At 42.0% G+C, this 21,946-nt stretch overlaps 1 protein-coding gene across 1 annotated transcript in view; it reads right to left on the bottom strand.

Annotated features, from left to right (window-relative positions):
- ATP1B3 (ATPase Na+/K+ transporting subunit beta 3) overlaps positions 1-21,153 on the bottom strand; it is a 52,402-nt gene extending 31,249 nt beyond the window's left edge. The window contains exon 1 of the mRNA XM_010378272.2: positions 20,317-21,153. Coding sequence (XP_010376574.1) covers positions 20,317-20,425 — 109 coding nt within the window. The 5' untranslated portion in view covers positions 20,426-21,153. The remainder of the gene's footprint in view (positions 1-20,316) is intronic.
- Between the last annotated feature and the right edge of the window lie 793 nt (positions 21,154-21,946).

Below are 21,946 nucleotides of genomic sequence, written 5' to 3'. Positions count from 1 at the left end.
TACAACAAAACATATTATTTTATTTTAGAGACAGGGTCTCGTTCTGCTGCCCAAGCTGGAGTGCAGTGGCACAATCACAGCTCACTGCAGCCTCAAACTCCTGGGCTCAAGTAACCCTCCTGCCCCAGCCTCCCCAGTAGCTAGGACTACAGGCACATACCACCATGCTCAGCTAATTAAAAACAAATTGTTCTTCTGTAGAGATGGGGGGGTCTTTTTTTTTGTAATTTTACTAGAGATGGGGTTTCACCATATTGGCCAGGCTGTTCTTGAACTCCTGACTTCAAGTGATCCTCCTGCCTCAGCCTCCCAAACTGCTGGGATTACAGGTGTGAACCATCATGCCCAGGCGAGAAGGGGAATCTTGCTCTGTTGTCCAGGCTGCTCTCAAACTCCTGGGCTCAAATGATCCTCCCACCCTGGCCTCCCAAAGTGCTGGGGTTACAGGTGTGAGCCAACACACCCAGTCCAAGACACATTTTTTGAAACAGGCAAAAGATCTGAACAGAAACGTCACCAAGATATAAGGATTGCAAAAATAAGCCCATAAAAAGGGTGTTCCAAATCATTAGTCACCAGGAAAGGGCAAATCGAAGCTATAATGAGCTACCACTACGTACCCACCAGAATGCTAGAAATTTTAAAGACTGACCATACCACGTAATGACCCAGAAGTGGAGCAACTGAAACTCACATCTTGCTGGTGGGAATGTTTTTTTAATTTTTTTATTTTTAAAAGAAAAGAAAAAGTTTGACAATCTTTTGAAAAGTTAGCAACATGCACACCTACCAAAAGATCCAGCCAATCTACTCCTAGATACTTACCCAAGAAAAATAAAAGCACATGTTCACACAGCAGGGAAACGCGAATGTTCAGACACTTTATTTGTAATCACTGAAAACTGCAAACAACCCAAATATCCACCAACAGATGAATTAATAAATTTGGCTATATCCATACAATGCAATACTATTCAGCAATAAGAACTATGGATACACATGGAAACACAGATGGATCTCAAAATAATTATGCTAAAGAAAAAAGAGGCAGGGCACAGTGGCTCATGCCTCTAATCCCAGTACTTTGAGAGGCCGAGGCAGGTGGATCACCTGAGATCAGGAGTTCAAGACCAGCCTGGCCAACATGGTGAAACCCGGTCTCTACTAAAAATACAAAAAATTAGCCAGGCATGGTAGCAGGCACCTGTAATCCTAGCTACTTGGGAGGCTGAGGCAGGAGAATTGCTTGAACACAGGAGGCGGAGGTTGCAGCGAGCTGAGATCGCGCCACTGCACTCCAGCCCGGGCGACAGTGTGAGACTCTGTCTTTAAAAAAAAAAAAAAAAAAGAAAGAAAGAAAAGAAAATGAAAGAAAAAAGAGACAATAACATGCACATGACCTGTCATCTTCTATGACAGTCAGATCCTCCCCCCGCAAAAAAATACTGCATGATTCCACACACAGACATACACCATGAAACATTTCAATCAGTGACAGACTGCATACACAACAATAGTCCCATTAAGCTCATAATAAAGCTGAAAAATTCCTATGGCCTAGTGATGTCGCAACACAATGTATTACTCACGTGTTTGTAGCAACGCTGGTATAAACAAACTTACCAGTCACATAAAGTGTAGTATGTAACAACAATGTACAATGCATAATACTTAATAATGATGATAAACTGCTATGGGTTTATGTATTTACTATGCTATACTTTTTATTGTTATTTTACAGTGTACTCCTTCTACTTACACAGTTAACTGTAAAAAGCCTCAGGCAATCTTTCAGGAGGTATCCAGAAGAAGGCACTGTCATCACAGAGGACAGCTCCATATGTGTTGCCGCCCCTGAAGACCTTCCAGTGGGGCAAGATATGAAGGTGGAAGACGGTGATACTGATGATCCTGACTCTGTGTAGGCCTAGGCTAATGTGCATGTTTGTATCTTAGTTTTTAACAAAAAATTTTAAATAGATAAAAGGTTATAGAATAACCATATAAAGAAAATATTTTTGTGCAGCTGTACAGTATGTTTGTGCTTTAAAAGCTAAGTGTTATTAAAAGTATACAAAGTCACTGGGTATGGAGGCTCACACCTGCAATCCCATAGCTTTGGGAGGCTGAGGTGAGAAGATCGCTTAAAGCCAGGAGTTCGAGACCAGCCTGGGCAACATAGCAAGACCCCATCTCAATTAAAAAAAAAGTTGTAAAACATTACAGTAAGATAAGGTTATTACTGAAGTAAAAAAAATTTTAATAAATTTAGTGTAGCCTAAGTGTACAGTGTTTATAAAGTCTACAGTAGTGTACGGTAATGTTCTAGGCCTTCACATTCACTCACCACTCACTCACTGCAACTGCAGTCCTGCCAAGCTCCATTCAAGGTCAGTGTCCTATATAGGTATACCATTTTTCATGTTTACATGGCATTTTTACTGTACCTTTTCTATGCTGAGATATGTTTATAGACAAATACTTACCATTGTGTTACAACTGCCGGCAGTATTCATCCAGTAAAATGTTGTACAAGTTTGTAGCTAGGAGCAACAGTCTATACCATATGGCCTATACGTGTAGTGCACTATGCCATCTAGATTTGTGCAAGTCCACTTTGTAATACAATGAAATCAATGAAAACAGCTAAGCACATTTCTCAGAAGGCATGACTGTATTTAACACAGAGTGTCAAAAAGCAGATTTACTTTTGCTTGTAGCCTGGAGAGTTAAGAACAGAGATGGGTTACAGGAGGAAATATTTGGGATGATAAATGTTCATTATCTTGATTACAGTGATAGTTTAATGCATATAGCATATGCACACACATATACATGAGTGTATGCCAAAACTATGTACACTTCAAACACGTGCAGTTTATTGTATGTTAATTATACCTAAATAAAGCTGTTAAAGACAAAAATTTAACCTCAGGAGAACTGGTCAAGTTGAAGAAAAATTCAGTGAGCTAAAGATCAAGTCAGGTATTCTATAACACTGAGCTAACAGAAAGGGAGTATATGAAAAATTGTTGAGACACTGGGGAGAGAACCAGAAATACAAACAAATCTAATAGGAACTTCACAGGAAAAGAGGGTGGGGCAAGAACTCTCAAAGAAATAACAAACTTGTGTCTAGATTGGAAATGTTAAAAAATACTGGAAAACATCCTATACCTAGACACTAAAAGGTAAAATTTTAGAACGTCAAGAATAAAGAGAGCTGGGTGTAGTGGCTCACGCCTGTAACCTCAGCACTTTGGGAGGCTGAGGTGGGCAGATAGCTTGAGATCAGGAGCTTGAGACCAGCTTGGCCAACATGGTGAAACCCCATCTCTACTAAAAACACAAAAATTAGTTGGGTGTGGTGGTGCATGCCTGTAATCCCAGCTACTTGGGAGGCTGAGGCAGGAGAATCGCTTTAACCCGAGAGGTGGAAGCTTGTGGAGGCTGCAATGAACCAACAGCACCACTACACTCCAGCCTGGGTGAAAAAAAATAATAACAACAATACGGCAAAGAGGAAAACTACGTAAGGCAATGGTGAGCAGAGATCTGCTAAGACTTACTGGTAACAGCTAAATAACATGTTTTGATTGCTTTTCCTTATCAATTCTGAGGAATAATTTGCATATAGTAAGTTTCCTCTACTTCAGGTATACAATTCCACTGAGTTTTGACTGTTGTAAAATCTGTGAGGCTACCACTCCATTGAAGATATAGAACATTACCATCACGTCTAAAATGCTCCTTTTCACCCTTCACCAGGCAGCCAATGATTTTGTCACTGTATTTGTATTTTACAAAAGGCTAAAGTTTTAAATTTGTTTACATTTGATAACTTTTTTTTTGAGATAGCCTCATTGTCACCTAGGCTGCAGTGCAGTGGCTCGATCTCCACTTGCTGCAACCTCTGCCTCCCAGTTCAAGCCATACTTGTGCCTCAGCCTCCCGAGTAGCTGGCATTACAGGTGTGCGTCACTGCACCTGGCCTATATTCAATAACAATTTGTAATTAAAATGTCAATAATATGGCAGGAATGATTTAAAAGTGGTGAAACAATAAAGGACATTATCAGAGTCAGTTAAAAAATCCACTTAAAGCTGTTATAGAAGACAACCTAAAATTAAAACACCAATGGTTGAAATAAACAGGAAAATAAAATAGGTCTTGGCTAACAAAAGGAAATGCAGATATGGCATTATTACTGTATGCAAACTAGAATTCAAGTAAAAAAGCATTTGCAAGGGTGAAGATACTGTGTGTTTAATAAAAGTAAATAAAGGCCGGGCGCGGTGGCTCAAGCCTGTAATCCCAGCACTTTGGGAGGCCGAGACGGGCGGATCACAAGGTCAGGAGATCGAGACCATCCTGGCTAACACGGTGAAACCCCGTCTCTACTAAAAAAAAAAAGATACAAAAAACTAGCCGGGCGAGGTGGCGGGCGCCTGTAGTCCCAGCTACTCGGGAGGCTGAGGCAGGAGAATGGCGTGAACCCGGGAGGCGGAGCTTGCAGTGAGCTGAGATCCGGCCACTGCACTCCAGACTGGGAGACAGAGCCAGACTCCGTCTCAAAAAAAAAAAAAAAAAAAAAAAAAAAAAATTAAAAAAAAAAAAATAAAAGTAAATAAAAACATACCAAGAAGATACAGCGTAACAGCCATGAACCTCTGTGATGCTAAGTGGCTTCAAATGATTAAAGCAAAAGCAGAGTTACAAAATTCACCACAATCATGACCAGAGATGTCAACATACCTCTCCAGAAACCCACAGACTGAGTAAAGAATAACAAAAAGGGCAATGTGTATTTTTAAAACACAACAGATACCTAGTATATGTAGAATTTTGTAGTCACCAAGAAATGTACGCTCTACAAACTTGGAACACTGCCCCCAAACTGACCATGACTTACATTACAAAAACAAAACACAATTCAAAACTAAAACACACACACACACAAAAAGAGGCCACATTCTCTAACATCTCAAAATACATTAGAAATTAACAATACAAATTTAGAAAATTGTGTCTTAATCCTTGAATTAAAAAGACAATAAAAATAAATATCCAAAAATTCAAAACAATAATGTAATCAGAGTAGAACTCAAAGTAAAACCCATAGCCTTAGATGCATTCATTAAAACATCATTAAAATACACGACTAACAAAAAAGCCGGATTTTCAGCTCAAGACTAAAATAAATCCAAAGAAAGTAGGAGAGATTTAAGATAAAAACACAAGTTAACGGACACAAAATGTAATGAAAAACCACACCAAAACCATTCAATAAATTTAAATAATAAATCAATTTGATCAAAAGTGTTTTCAATTAGTAAATGTGAAAACAGATGAAATACAAAATATTTTAGGAAAATTAAAACATTCAAACCATAAATTTTTACAAAACAGAGCTTTACCCCAGTAAGAGACACCAAGTCCAAATGGCTTTAGTTGGTTCTCTCAAAATGGAAAGAATAGACTATTTTCCATACATAAAACTATTCTTTTTGTACGCTCTGTAAGTGGATACTAAAACTGAACAGATAGTATTGACACAAAATTTACACATGTATTTTACTTTACAATCACGAATATAGAGTCTAAATACTATATAGTGTGATGATACACAGGAATCAAGATACAGATAAACAAAACAATATCCTAAAAAGAATCCATATAAAATAGAATTTTTCATGTAACAGAGTTGCCAACTCCAATCAGTGGGGAAATGATGGATTATATAATATATAGGGATAAGTGATTAAGAAAACCCACAGAAGACTGTTATATCTGTGATAATGTTCGTTTAAAACCATTACAATTTAAAAAATAAACCAAAATAAGAGTTAAGAGACAACAGAGCAAAAAGAGTCCATAAAGAATATTTACAAGTATAATAAAGGCTTTAATATTCAAAGTGTATCAAAATTTCCTTTAACCAGTAAGAACACAACAGAGGTTAGAGGGCTGTGACCCACCCCTGTGATCCCAGCACTTTGGGAGGCTGAGGCAGGCAGATCGTTTCAGCTCAGGAGTTTGAGACCAGACTGGGCAACATGGCGAAACGCAGTCTCTACTAAAAATACAAAAATTAGGTGGGTATGGTGGCTCACGTCTGTAATTCCAGCACTTTGGAAGGCTGAGGCGGGCAGATCACTTGAGGTCAAGAGTTTGAGACCAGCCTGGCCAACATGGTGAAACCCCATCTCTACTAAAAATATAAAAATTAGCCAGGCGTAGTGGCAGGCACCTGTAATCCCAGCTACTTGGGAGGCTGAGGCAGGAGAATCACTTGTACCCAGGAGGCGGAGGTTGCAGTGGGCCAAAATCATGCCACTGCAGTCCCGCCTGGGTGATACAGCAAGACTCCATCTCAAAACAAAACAAAACAAAACAAAAAAACCCACAAAAAACAAATAAAAATCCAAAAATTAGCCAGGCATAGTGGCATACACAGGTAGTCCCAGCTACTCAGGAGGCTGAGGCGGGAGGATCGCTTGAGCCCAGGAGGCAGAGTGAGCCGAGGTCATGCCACTGCACTCCAGCTAGGGTCACCAGGCCACACCCTGTCTTAAAACAAAAAACCCCACAAAAGAAAAAAATTAGACTACAGGCATTTTTAAAAAATTAAAATTGTGCAAATATAAAAATATTGAAGAAATTACAAATTAAACCAACCAGATAGATACCAGCATCCTATCAAAATGGAAAAAACTGTACAATATTTTTGTATGACTGTACAATATTGTTATAATATCCAGTGCTTGAGGAGAAAAGGTACTTCAATCCACTGCTGGTGGCAGTATAAACTGGTACAGCTTTTTTGGAGAACAATATATACATATATGTATATGCACACACATATATGTATATACACGTGTGTGTGTGTGTGTATATTTTTTGAGACAGAGTCTCACTCTTGTTGCCCAAGCTGGAGTGCAGTGGTACAGTCTTGGCTCACTGCAACCTCTGCCTCTCAGGTTCAAGCGATTCTCTTGCCTCAGCCTCCCAAGTAGCTGGGATTACAGGCACCCGCCACCACGCCCAGTTAATTTTTTATTTTTAGTAGAGATGGGGTTTCATCATGTTGGCCAGGCAGTCTTGAACTCCTGACCTCAGGTGATCTGCCTGCCTCGGCCTCCCGAAGTGCTGGGATCATAGGCATGAGCTATTGCGCCCACTCAGAACAATATATTAATAAAAATAAATATATATTATAAACTGGCAATTCCATTTCTCAGTTTATTCTAGATAAAAAGTCGCACTGCAGCAATTTTTAAGATAAAAATTGAAAAGAATTTAAACATTTATCAGAAAGAAATATATATATTCTATAGCATAATCTCCACACTATGGAATATTATGTGATATGATTTGTCTCTGTGCCCCACCCAAATCTCATCTCAAATTGTAATCCCCACATGTTGGGGCCTGTTGGGAGGTGACTGAATCATGGGAAGCCGACTTCTACCTTGCGGTTCTCATGATGAGTTCTCATGAGTTTGGTTGTTTGAAAGTGTGTGGCACTTTCCCCTTGGCTCTCTCCCTCTCTCTCCTGCCACCATGTAAGAATAAGAAATGCCTTGCTTCCCCTTCACCTGCCATGACTGTGAGTTTCCTGACGCCTCCCCAGCCATGTGGAACTGTGAGTGTATTTATTAGTCTCTTCTCATGCTGCTAGTAAAGACCTATCAGAGACTGGATAACTTATAAAGGAAAGAGATTTAACTGACTTACAGTTCCACATGACTGGAGAGGCCTCACAATCATGGTGGAAAGTGAATGAGAAGCAAAGTCACATCTTACACAGAGGCAGGCAAGAGAGCATGTGCAGGGGAACTCCCATTTATAAAACCCACCAGATCTCATGAGACTTACTATCTCACGAACAGCACAGGAAAGACCTGCCCCCATGATTCAATTACCGCCCACTGAGTTCCTCCCATGGCATGTGTGGATTATGGGAGCTACAATTCAAGATGAGATTTGGGTAGGGACAGTCAAGCCATATCACGTGAGTCAATTAAACCTCTTTTCTTTATAAATTACCCAGTCTCAGGTAGTTCTTTGTAGCAATGTGAAAATGGACTAATACATTATGCTATGAAAAGGAATGACACAAACCTATATATACAGCCAAAATATATTAAGTGAAAAAAAATCAAGTTCCAGAACATATGAGTCTCCTATTACTCATGTAAAGGTAGACAAGAACCTACTTATTTCTATACACTCCACATATATACAGAAACATGTTTATATACATATATAAAAATGGTGCTGAAAAAAGGACTGACAGGAAACCTGATAGTCATCTGTAGGAAACACTCTGCGACTGGTGAAGGAGGTAGAGAGAAACACACGAAGTGTATTCATATTCTCCAACACTCAATTAGGAATGTTTACCCATGCACAGAAAAGTTGAGTGAAACCTAAAAGTGAACACCCACAAACCATCAAGATTCTACATTTAACATTTTGCTGTATTTATCTCATTTCTTTTTTTATTATACTTTAAGTTCTAGGGTATATGTGCACAATGTGCAGGTTTGTTACATATGTATACACGTGCCGTGTTGGTGTGCTGCACCCATTAACTCGTCATTTACATTAGGTATGTCTCCTAATGCTATCCCTCCCCCCGTACCTCCCCACAATAGGACGCTGTGTGTGATGCTCCCTTTCCTGTGTCCAAGTGATCTCATTGTTCAATTCCCACCTATTTATCTCATTTTTAAGATTCAAGTTGCAAACATCAGAGAACACTTCAGCATGTGTTGTTGAGAAAAACTAAAATTGAGAAAAAATGCATATTCAGTGAAATACACAAATCTCCAATATACCACTTAATGAGTTTTGACAAATGCATTCACTTATGATCCAAAGCCCTATTCAAGATACAGAACACTTATCATCACCCTGAAAGTTCCCTCACGTCCCTTCCTAGTCATTCTCCCTGTCCACTGCCCTAAAGGCAACCACTGTTCTGGGTTTTTTTTTCCAGCATAGGTAAGAATTGCTTATTTTAGAATTTCACATAAATAAAACCATATAGTATGTCCTCTCTTTGGTAAGGCTTTCGTTCCCAGTCAACCTGTGAGATTCATCACATTTTGTACATCAGTAGTTCATTCCTTTTTACCACTGAGTAGTATACCATGGGGTAGACATGCAAGTTTATCTATCGCCTAGCTGATAAAAACCTGAACTGTTCCAAGTCTGGAACTATTATGAATAGAGCTACTATGAATATTTTTGTACAAGAGTATTTTGTGAATGTATATTTTCATTTCTCTTGGATAAAGCACACCCAAGAGCAGAACTCCTGGCTCAGGGGGTGGGCATATATTTACCTTTTTAAGACACTGCCAGACCTTTATGGACATGCCACATATTACCTTTCAAAAACGATTTATACACTTAACAGGGGCTACCCAGGGAAGAAGCTGAGGATGATGGTGGACTTACTGATATTCACATCTGTACTGTAAAAACAATGGTGTTACTTTTGTTATATGAAAAGAACAAAGCCAAGGGTCCACATCCCATTTAAAACCAGTCCAGCTTTCTTGAGTCAGACTACAATGACCACTCACCAACTCTAACTTCTAAAGCAAACCACGGCTGCTGCTATTTTTGTAAATAAAATGCTAGCCATGCCCGTTAGTTCTATGGTCAATTTCAAACTACAGTAGTGGAGCTAGGTAGTTGCAACAAACACCATGTGGTCAGCAAAGCCTACAATAACATGGTCCTTTGAAGCTTGCTGCCTCCCATTCTAAAGCATTTATATAAGTAGGCTTTGTTGTAATTTCAAAGTTACATTTGAAACTATCTCATACAACTGTTTTTTCTTTTTTTGGGGGATATGGTCTCAGTCATCCAGGCTGGAGTGCAGTGGCACAATCATGGCTCACTGCAGTCTCAACTTCCCAGGCTCAAGTGATTGTCCAGTCTCAACCTCCTGGTTTAAAAAATTAGCTGGCTGTGGTAGCACACATCTGGAACCAAAGATGTGCGCTACCACAGCCAGCTAATTTTTTAGATTATTTTTTGTAGAGATGGGGCCTTCCTATATCATCCGGGCTGGTATTGAATTCCAGGACTGAAGTGCTCCTCCCATCTTGGCCTCCCAAAGTGCTGGGCTAAAAGGCATGAGTCACCATGCCTGTCTGAACTTTTTTCTTTTATAAAGGAAACAAGGCTAAGAGATCTTGAGTTATCTAAGCTTTGACAGAGATGTGGAACTAGAAATTAGGTCTTTGAGTCCTATCTGGTCATCTTCTCAGTATATTGGTGTACTTTTAAGATGCATCGAGTAAAAATATATAAGCCTACCAGTTCACTTTGTATTATGATGCCCTCTCTGGAAACTTCAAAACTTAATTAGAAATGTAGTAGAGCAGAGCCACTGTGAACTGGGTGACAGAACTATGCCTTTATGTACAGATATAACATTTTCGACATTATAGGAAATAAGTGGTATTATTTCCACCTGAGCATATCAGGGAAGGCTTATGGCAGAGTCAGCACTGAAGCTAGGTCTGTGAAATGAGGAAGAATTCATGTGCACAGAATGGAGAGATGTGGGAAGGAACAGACAGGGGTTCCAGACTAAGGGTCTCAGATACATCTATGTGGCTACAACATAGGGTGCATTTGTAGGCGAGGTGGGAAATGATGGGTTATTTAGGGTTGGAAACAGCTCCATGCCCACATACAATAAACCTGGAATGCCAGGTTGCCTGGAACTTACCTAAACTTTCTGGAAGCAGCAGGAACCCAAACACAGTTTTGGGGTACAGAGTGTAATATGATCAAAGCTGCAGCTTTAGAAATAACCTGACAGCAATGGGCTACATTGCTTAAGTCTCAATGTTCTCACTGATTCTTTGGATCTTACTGGAGATGCACCAATAGGTAAGACCCACCTTCCCCAGGGTCAACAACACTACAGGTGTGTGTGTGTGTGTGTGTGTGTGTGTGTGTTTAAAGCAGCAGATAAAAGTTGGAAAGCCAATCATCTATTAGAAGCTGGAACAACTGTGAAAAAATTACAAAGATCTTCATCTGGTGCTTCAAGTGTTTTAATCAGAGAGTTTATAAGAAAAGACACGCCCTGGCCGGGCACGGTAGCTCATGCCTGTAATCTCAGCACTTTGGGAGGCTGAGGCAGGCGAATCACCTGAGGTCAGGAGTTCCAGACCAGCCTGACCAATACGATGAAATCCCGTCTCTACTTAAAACACAAAAATTAGCCAGGTGTGGTGACATGTGCCTGTAACCCCAGCAACTCGGGAGACTGAGACAGGAGAATCACTTAAACCCGGGAGGCGGAGATTGCAGTGAGCCAAGATTGTGCCATTGCACTCCAGCGTGGGCAACAAGAGCGAAACTCCATCTAAAAAAAAAAAAAAAAAAAAAGAAAAGGCACTACAGGATCCCGATAAAATGAGGACAAGTTTGGTGGGAGTGTTAATGAAATCTGGAATGGGTGGCTAGGATTATGAAGTTAGGAAAAGTGAGCATCTCAGATGTCCTCTGAATGTGTGTTTTGATGGGAGTAAAGAGAAAATGTTGACTAAGTCAAAGAAAATTAATTCCTAAAATAAGTGTAGTGCGAGTAATGGGGGTATGGGCCACAAAGATTCAAGAGATTCAAGCAATGTTATTGAATAGGACCGGCACAATTTGGCCAAGTCTGGAGCCTAGATGACAGGATAATGAAGCTGTTTTTTAAAACTGCCAAAATAGGAGCAATACAGAACTTCAGTGGAGGAAGGGAAACGAGCTATGTACCAGATGATGTTATCTGGCATAAGAGTTAGTTAAGACATCTAAGCCTCACACTCAGATTTGTGGGATATGCAGAAAGCAGCTGAGAATAAACAGGGGCCTGGAACCTGAGAGAGATGTCGACCAAGAAGTAAAATCTGTGAATGATCTTTGCAGTTATTATATGACATTGCCAGGAAAGAAGAGAAAACAAGGCCAAAGACAGCACCTGAGATATATACATTGTATTAGTCAGGGCCTAGAGGGACAGAACTAAATAGGAGATATGTATATATCTCCTTGAGGAGCAAGGAGAGCCAGTCTGAATCTCAAAACCAAAGAACGTGGAGTCTGATGTTGAGGGCAGGAAGCATCCAGCACGGAAGAAAGATACAGGCTAGGAGGCTTGGCCAGTTTTTCTGCCAGCTTTATATTCTCTAGCAGTTGATTAGATGGTGCCCACCCAATTAAGGGTGGGTCTGCCTTTCCCAGCCCACTGACTCAAATGTTAATCTCCTTTGGCAACACCCTCACAGACACACCCAGGACCAATACTTTCTTTCCTTCAACCCAATCAAGTTGACACTCAATAATATTAACCATCACAAACATTTAGAAGACAGGAAGAGCAAACAGGGAGGAATTAAGAAAGGAATGGTTAGAAAGCTAGGGAGTGGGAGCAGGAGTATGTAAAGGGCCACTTTTTTATGAGCCAGATACTGCCAACATGCTAAACCAAAAGAAAAGTACCCCATGCCTTGCAGGAAGGTCACTTCCGAAGTCGTATCTTACCCACGGCACCAGCAAAATCCTGAGAAGTCACAAATAAGAGCAAGCTCCCCAAATGAGTCAGTAACAAAGTTTAAACAGGTATGTGGGAGGTTATTGCGTTAAAAAATTTTTTTCAGAAATATTATCACTAATAGCACCCCATAAGGGAAGAAGGGCACTACTGAATAAACACCCATTAAATTTGAGAGCAGGTAAGTTAAAAGACAAAAAGACTTTATGAGGGTCTCATAAAAGCAGTATAAGAAGCTGAAAAGAGCGATAAAGCAGGAAGCAAACCTAAATAAAATTTTGCCCTGGTTCTGTCACTATTATCAGGTGCACAATCCAGGCATGTCACAAACTCAGCTGAGTCTCCAATAAGAAAGTTAAGTGGAAAAATCACTAAGCTTCTTTTGAACACTGAACTTCCATGAAAACCCATCAGTACTCTAGCAAAAGAAAAAGGAAAATGCCCCAAAATTGAGGGGACGATTATACTACGGTACGCCAGACGCTGTGAAGATGTTAAAAACAATACTGCAGAAGACTAACTTCATGGAAACATTCACACTACTGCTCATTCATTCAACCAGTTTGTATTACATTCCTAGTAAGTGCTAGGACAGGCCAGGGGTTAGAGAATCCAAGAGGAATAAGACACGAATAAGATTATAGTCTAGTAAACAGGCAATGACAACAATATATAAAGTTACAAATGCTATGATAGAAAAAGCTTTCATTTATTTTATTTTATTGAATCTTAACCTTTCTTTTAGATAGGCTAACTCTGTCACCCAGGCTGGAATGCAGTGGCACAATTACAGCTCACTGTAGCCTCGACCTCCTGGACTCAGGTGATCCTCCCACCTCAGCCTCCCGTGTAGCTCGACTACAGGTCATCATCAAAGTCTGATTGCAAAGATTCACTACATGACCACACCTGGCTAATTTTTTGTATTTTTAGTAGTGACAGGGTTTCACCATGTTGCCCAGGCCAATTTCTAACTCCTGGCCACAAATGATTCGCCCACCTCAGCTTCCCAAAGTGCTGGGATTACAGGCAAGAGCCACTGCACCCTGCCATAATGCAGAGGAGTTCAAAGACGTTTTCCGGAGATTAGACTATCAAAGCTGACATCTGAGTAGCCAGACCAACATGGAATAAGGGGATGAGAGGCCCAGAAGCTAGGAAATGGCCCAGAAGGGGTAGAAAATAACGATGTGGAACGGTAGAGAGAGATGACAGGAGAGAAGTAAACCACTAAGATTTTAAAGAGTTTGTATGTCATGCTAAGGAACCCTTGAGAACAACACAGATTTACATGAAGACATACCTATGAAACATCCAACTGGAGATTTCTGATAGGCAGGTAGTTATAACAACATTAAAAAGTCATATGAGGCCGGGAGCGGTGGCTCACGCCTGTAATCCCAGCACGTTGGGAGGCCAAGGCCTGCGGATCACCTGAGGTTGGGAGTTTGAGACCAGCCTGACCAACATGGAGAAACCCCATCTCTACTAAAAACACAAAAATTAGCTGGGCATGGTGGCACATGCCTGTAATCGCAGCTACTTGGGAGGCTGAGACAGGAGAATCGCTTGAATCTGGGAGGCAGAGGTTGCAGTGAGCTGAGATCACACCATTGCACTCCAGCCTGGGCAACAAGAGTGAAACTCCATCTCAAAAAAAAAAAAAAAATCATGATTAGATATGCAGCTTTGGGAGTCCCAACAGAGATAGTAACTAAGCCACCAGACCAGAGAAATTTAGATAAATTCAACAGGAAGTGTATATGGTCACCACAAAGGTGACAGAGCTAAGGACACCTCCAGCACATCAACATTTAGGAAAAAGGCAGAGGAATAAAGACCATTCTTCTTAAATGTTAAATGACAAGATCTGGTATGTAATTATGCATTTTAAAACTTCATTCAGGTATGTTTTAAAAACTTATTTATACATAGGAAAAAGACATAAAATGTTAACAGTAGTTATATTAAGTGGTTAAAGATTACAGGTGACTTTTCTTCAAAACCAATAGAATGAATGCAAAACTAGAAAATAATTTATCTTTCAAGATTAAATGGGTGTTTCCTCCTATTTCACAATCAGTGTTAAATGACTGGTCCTTAATTAAATGATGATAAATTCATGGAAAAGTTGTTACTACAGATAGGAGGGCTTTTAAGACTTCTTTTAATACAACTAGTTTAATTCTATATATATAAATCCAAAAGTCAATTTCAAAGAAATCAAATTACATCAGGGGTGGGGAGAGGCTCTTTAATAATCTTAAAGCACTCGTACTACCATAATTACAATGGTATTATAACACAACACATAAACTTACCCTTTCTCTCCCTCCCACCACAGGACTACTTCCTGGACAATCCAGGAGGTACTTTCTCCTGCTAGATGATGGCTCAGTACCTGCCCTGCTCTTCTGCTGCCATCACATGTACCATTGGCCTGCATTTATAGCTGGCACACAGGGTATGGTAAGTCCTGTTACTTTCCCAGTGATGCACATTTTTGTAAAGTTTGTAAAGCTTCTATTTATGCCTGTGTTCCATTATTGGAACGCTAAGCATGTGGGAGTTATATCCTATTGCTCAATGTCATTGCCAAGATCTGATTGCAAAAATTCAAAAAATTGCAATCTCCAGCATAAATGGGTTAATGGCACACTCCACAGGACAAAGAACACCATCTTACAACAATTATGTGACACTGAAAAACAAACATCTGCCTTCTCCCCTACTGTCAGACGCCTCAGGTGGGATGAAGTCTGATCTCCAAAGCAGAACAATTACTGAGCCATGACCTAGAAGTGACTGAGAAAATGGCACTTCATGGACTTATAGTAAAAGAAAAGGCACACAAACAAAATATAGGTGCCAATAGTTTTGGTTCAGAATTCTGACTAGGCTTGGAAATCAGTGACTTGAATTTTAAGTTAATGGTAATACAAAGCATTTACTGACAGACCACCTTAATAAAGATAATGAATCCTGAAGAAGCTCACAAGTAGATGTTATAAAATGACAACACATCATGGCATGGTTGGTTTTTCTTTTTTTTTTTTTTGGAGACGGAGTCTCGCTCTTGTCGCTCAGGCTGCAGTGCAGTGGTGCGATCTCGGCTCACTGCAACCTCCGCCTCCTGGGTTCGAGCAATTCTCCTGCCTGAGCCTTCAGAGTAGTTGGGATTACAGGCGCCCACCAGCATGCCGGGCTAATTTTTGTATTTTTAGTAGAGACGGATTTCGCCATATTGGCCAGGCTGGTCTCAAACTCCGACCTCAGGTGATCTGCCTGCCTCGGCTTCCCAAGTGCTGGGATTACAGGCATGAGCCACCAAGTCCAGCCTTGTTTTGTTTTTTAAAAAATCTCTGGCCCTGGAGTCTGAAGCCCCAAGGATTTCATCCCTAACTTCCTGAGTGAATTTTGGCAAATCACATGACCCATAGGTTTAATTTTGCCACCTATGAAACGAAGGCACTGGGCTAGATTAGTGGCTTTCAAGAGTTTTTGGACTATGAGCCAAAGTAACAAATACAGTTTACATTGGGGTATCTATATATGCAAAATACACAAAAGTTTCATGAAATAACACTTTCTTTTTTTTTTTTTTTTTTAGCTAGAATAAACATATTAAGTAAAATAAACATATTTTTACTATTCTATTTCATCATTTAAAAAAATGTTAATAACAACACATGGCCCACTACTAGTAGTTTCAATAACACTAGACAATCTCTAAGCTTCATTAATTTGACTCTAATTGTATTCAATGAACTTAAGTTATTTAATATTTTGCAACATCAGCCACTAGGTGCTCAATTTTCTTTGTCCTGTGTATTCATAAATGGCAACTATTTATTGCTGATGTATACTTACTTTTCAGCTTGAAAAGCAGTGCTAAGTACACTTGGATCACCCAACTAGTTGGCTGTATGTTACTGTGAAAATCACATGAGGTAACTTATGTATAAGCATTTTGAAACTGCTGTAACCACCTGTAAGATATTAGCCGAATACACAATAAAGCGGCCACTCAAAATCTTTATGTAGCTGTTTTAAATAAGGCAATGCAATGTAACATGCAACACTTTCACTTTACCCAAAATGTAAATAGCACAACTACCTTTTAAAGATGTGTGCTTTTTAACGTATCCAATGCACTTGGAGAGGAACCTCAGATCAAAATGAGACAAACATACTAAAGGCTTAAATGTCTAAAAATAAAACCGGGAAACATCTTAAATGAATGATAAAATCCTGGGAGTAGACACACCAGGAGTCCTAGGAACTTTACAAGGTCAAAAGAGATGTAATTTTTTTTTCTTCTACCCCCTACAACAAACACATAATCTTTTACTACCACCACCTACATAAAATTTGATTAAAAAAAAAAAAGTCAAAAAGACAACTAGAAAAAAAATTTACAAAATAACAAAAGGCTGTTTTTCTTTAAAAAAAAAAAAAAAAAGCTGTTACTAAAAAATGTAAGGTTTTTTTTTTTTTGAGATTGAGTCTTGCTTTGTCACCCAGGCTGGAGTGCAGTGCTGTGGATCTCAGGTCACTGCAATCTCCACCTCCTGGGTTCGTGCAATTCTCCTGCCTCAGCCTCCCAAGTAGCTGGGATTACAGGCAGGCGCCACCACAGCTGGCTATTATTATTATTATTATTATTTTCATTTTTAGTAGAGACAGGGTATCACCATGTTGGCCAGGCTGGTCTCGAACTCCTGACCTCAAGTGATCCACCCACCTCGGCCTCCCAAAGTGCTGGGATTACAGGTGTGAGCCACCGCACCCGGCCCAAAAAATGTAAGGTTTTAAAAGAGATAACACGGGTAAAAATAGCCTCAGTGCTGATGAAGGTATGAGACACCGCTACACACCATTGGAAGTATAAATTGTTAGAAACTTCTTGGAAGGCACACGAAAACAAATTTTCAAAATGTAAAAAGTACATATGAACGGCCTAGATATCCCATCGGTATAAATATATACCAAAGAAATAAATTTGCAAAAATGTACGTGAAAAGGGTGAATGTAGGGAAACCTGTCTCTAAAAATAAATCTTTAGTAACATGGAAAGATGACCACAATATACTCAGAATATGAAACAACACTTTATGATCCTTTTGTTAAAAGAAAAAAAACAGCAAATGTTATACACAATTTAGTAAGATATATACCAGAATGTTAATAGTATCTCTGAGGTATGATGAGATCCGGCAGGAAGCCCATACAGTCCCTTTGAATTAGAAAAGGAACCCGGCCGGGCGCGGTGGCTCAAGCCTGTAATCCCAGCACTTTGGGAGGCCGAGACGGGCGGATCACAAGGTCAGGAGATCCAGACCATCCTGGCTAACACGGTGAAACCCTGTCTCTACTAAAGAATACAAAAAATTAGCCGGGCGACGAGGCGGGCGCCTGTAGTCCCAGCTACTTGGAAGGCGGAGGCAGGAGAATGGCGTAAACCTGGGAGGCGGAGCTTGCAGTGAGCTGAGATCCGGCCACCGCACTCCAGCCTGGGCGACAGAGCCAGACTCCGTCTCAAAAAAAAAAAAAAAAGAAAAAGAAAAGGAACCCCTCCTGGCAGACATATCCCCAGAGGCACAGACCTCTCCAAACTGATCTTGTCTTTGCAAGAATTAGAACAAGGTGCCCCTTCTCTAGGCAGACCCAACCATGGTCTAGGGTACACAGCCTGGCAAGCTGAATATGGATTTCGGCCTCCTCTCACGACTCCCTCACTTATCCTTAGAGGGATATCCGCATACTGGGACAGGATTATGGTAAATTTTCACCTATATATGCCATTCTTCATTGGTTTACTATTATTACAATAAACAAAAAATTTACTGATAAGAGTAATACTTATCGATTTTGAAGAGATTGGCTTAATTCTTCCAAAATGAATCCCAACTTCACTTGTACTAGTTTTGCAGTCCTTACACACTGCCCTATACTTATTTGTGCACATGTTATCTATTTAAATGCACTGATCCAATAAAATAAAATCTCTACCCTAGGTCATATAATACAAAGGTTGAAGAGCACTGTCTGCAGTAAGAAACGTCATTCTAACACAAAGTGGAGTTACTCTGTTCTGGAAATGAGGAAGCACTGGGGAAGGAGAAAGGGAGGAAGGTAGCCTATCAAAATTAATCCCTCTCCACCACTCAAAAATTTCTTCAGCAAAAAGTTAGTACACTCTAGAAACAAGCAATTAAGCTTTATAAATGTTCTTTGTTCTTTTGTTCCCATGTAAGTCTGGATGCAAGATTTATTTCTTCATCACACTAGTGGGTTCCCAAAAGAAGACAGCAATTTAAATAAAAATCTTGAGTGATTACCATGCAGTTAGGCAAGGCATCTGTAAAATAATACAACCGCTGGACTAGGATTAAAGGAGAACTGGGTTCTTTTCTTGGCTTTGTGGCATATGTAATTTTACACAAGGCAAAAATCACAACCTCTCTGGGTCTCATTTTTCTCATCTCTCTTACGTGGGGGTTGGGCTAAAAATCCTCCAAGGCCCCATTCGGTTTGTGATAAGACCGAAGTCGCCTTTTCAGCCTGAAGGAGTCCACTTCAGTCTGCAGCAACAGTTTATTTTCTGAGTCATAGCTTATTTCTCCATGCTTATCCTAAAAATGTTGTGTCCAAATAGTTCTAAGCTCTCGAGATTTATTCTCACTCAGAAAGAAATGGTCTTTCAAGACCCACTAACAAAATATATTTCAAAAAGATTTTTAAAAGGTAAAGTTAGTTTACTTAAGTATAAAGGCAAAAAAAAAAAAAAAAAAAAGCTCTAGCCTGCATTCAGATATTGATACAATTTTATGGAAAAAAAAGGCATCCTAAAGCAACTCTACATGGTAGATGGTTTAAATATTTTAAAACAAAGAGCTCACGCATAGAAAAAAGCTGCTAACATACAACCCTCACTCTCCTGTTTTGAAGACACAGGAAAAACAAAAACAAAAACAAAAACCTGTGTTGTTCAGACAGGATTTACTTTCCCCAAAGGAGCAAATTTGTAAGGAAGAAAATCTCTGTAATTAAAAAGGAATCCGGGAGGAAACAACCTTTTCAGGGGCCTTTTCACTGTCCAAATTCAAGTGCATTTTCTCGTACAATGTACTTCTGTGATTAACTCACCGCTACACGTTTAAGGAACCCACACCCACACTTAACACTCAGTCGCACTCTTCCGACCGGTCGGGGTGGCAGCGTGGACGAGTCACAAGATAGCGGCGGGAGTGGAAATTTCCTCTTCCCTGGAGTGGGGCAGGGTCTGGCTTCACCGAACCGCTCAGCGGGCCGGGCGCCTCCGCCAGGGCCTCTCCAGCCGGAGCGCTCCGTACAAAGGAGGCCCGGGGGCTCGGCTCCCGCACGCTCGGGGCCCGGATCCGGGCAGGGGTCCCCGGCTTCCGGCGAAGCGCCGGGCGGGAGGCCCGGGCAGCACGTGCGCCCTGCTCCCGGCAGGGAGGGAGGAACCGGCGCGGCCAGGCCGGGCTGCCCGAGGGCCCCGCTGCTTCGGGAGCGAGAGACGGCCAGTCCGGCCGGCCCGGAGAGCAATGAATGGGGCCGCACTGCGCCGCCGCCGCCCGGGTTAGCGTCGGGCGGTCTGGGGCCCCGGCGCGGGGAGCCGCCCCGTTCCCACCCGACCGCGCCTGGCGCCCCCGGGACCGAGGCCGGCCCCGGACGCCCAGCCTCGGTCCCGGACGCCCAGCTGCCGCCCGCTCACCCCAGCTCTTGGCGGTGCGCCCCAGGAGCTCTCCGGTAGTCGGGTTGTAGATGAAGAGCTTCCACTCCGCCAGGCTCTGGTTGAGGGACTTCTTCTCGTTCTTCGTCATGGTGTGCGCGCTGACTGCGAGGGGAGCTGCGGCCGCGGGGATGGAGGCGGCGAGGGCAGCGGAGGCGCGTCCCGGCTCCGGCGGCGCAACCCGGGGACAGCAGGGTAGGGTGGGACGGCCGAGAACACCTCCTCGTTACTGGGAGTACTGGAGCCGACTGCGCCGCGCCGCGCCGCGCCCGGCGGCCGCTTGGGCCGCGGGAGCCTGACGTCTCCGCCTGCCACAGCCAATCTCCGCGCCGCTCGGCCCGCGCCGCTGCCGCCTCCCGCCCGCGGCCGGGGCGCTGCCTGAGGCCGCTATGACGCCCCACCCCGCCCCGGCCCCGCCCCGCAGTAGCCTCGGGGGCTCCCTCACCCCGGGTCAGAGGAAGCGAGAAGTACGTCTAAAAATCTGAAGGTTTAGTCGCACGCACTTTTATAATAATAGCAAAAGGCGGGCGTCCCCGCGCCGCAGGTTGCTTAGGAGGAGGACTGGGTTTCCTGGGCGTTCCTGGGCGCCGGGGCGCTGAGAAGATGCTACCCGCGGCAGGCGGGCGCGGGGAGCACGAAAAAGACTCCAGTCGGCCCGCGGCGTCCTCTTCGAGGGAACTTAACCGTCCCCTCCCCGAACTGCCTCCCCGACCGTCCCCAGGCGTTCTCTGGGCTCTGTGACGTTCCTACAGGACGCTCTCTGGGCTCTGTGACGTTCCTACAGGACGCTCTCTGGGCTCTGTGACGTTCCTACAGGACGCTCTGCGGGCGATCGCGCGGGGCTCCCACAGTGTACATGGTGCACTGCTGTTTCGAGAACGTCCTCCCTTGGCTCCTTGAAAGGATTCAACCGGGAGCCTCGGGTCAATGGGAATTCCGTTCTAAATATGCCAGTGAATGGAGTATAATTTTTCTCCGGATTCAGTTGAATTTATCAATGAAATCTAAATACGTGCTTTCCCAAGGGCCCTGGCAACTGAAAGCTCCCAGCTTTTGCCCAGACGCTCCTACTCTTAACCCACAGGAAATGGACACTCGTGGAGGGTCCACGCCTGTGTAGCGTCGCCGGCTTTTCATCTCCCCTGTAGAGATCGCGGCCCTTGGGCGGAGCGGAGGGTGCCGATAGCGTTTTCTTCCGCGAGATGGAGCTGAAGAGTACGGGGCCCTCAGACTCACTGACAGGATAAAGGACTTAATAGGAATTTGCACAGAAGGTACGGGGTGGGGGGGGGTCTGTTGTTTTTATTTATTTTATTTTATTTTATTTTATTTTATTTTATTTTATTTTATTTTATTTTATTTTTAGAAAAAAGCGCTGCCTCCGTTTTATTAGCAAATAAAAATTATGGAGAAATGTAACAGCCATCTTATTGTTTGGAATGATGAATTATAATCTGTCTGGAAGTTTAAACAGCCTGCAAATGGATAAATTTTCCTTTTTCCTCACTTTTCTTACCAAAGCAAGAAATAATGAATTATATTTCCCACAAATGGAAAAGTGGTAAAATACATTCCTATAAAGTGCTTTTTTTCACGCTTGAGAAGCTAAATT

This window comes from Rhinopithecus roxellana, chromosome 1 (genome assembly GCF_007565055.1).
Source record: "Rhinopithecus roxellana isolate Shanxi Qingling chromosome 1, ASM756505v1, whole genome shotgun sequence".
NCBI classification, from domain to species: domain Eukaryota; kingdom Metazoa; phylum Chordata; class Mammalia; order Primates; family Cercopithecidae; genus Rhinopithecus; species Rhinopithecus roxellana.
This window is presented reverse-complemented; position numbering and strand designations above follow the sequence as displayed.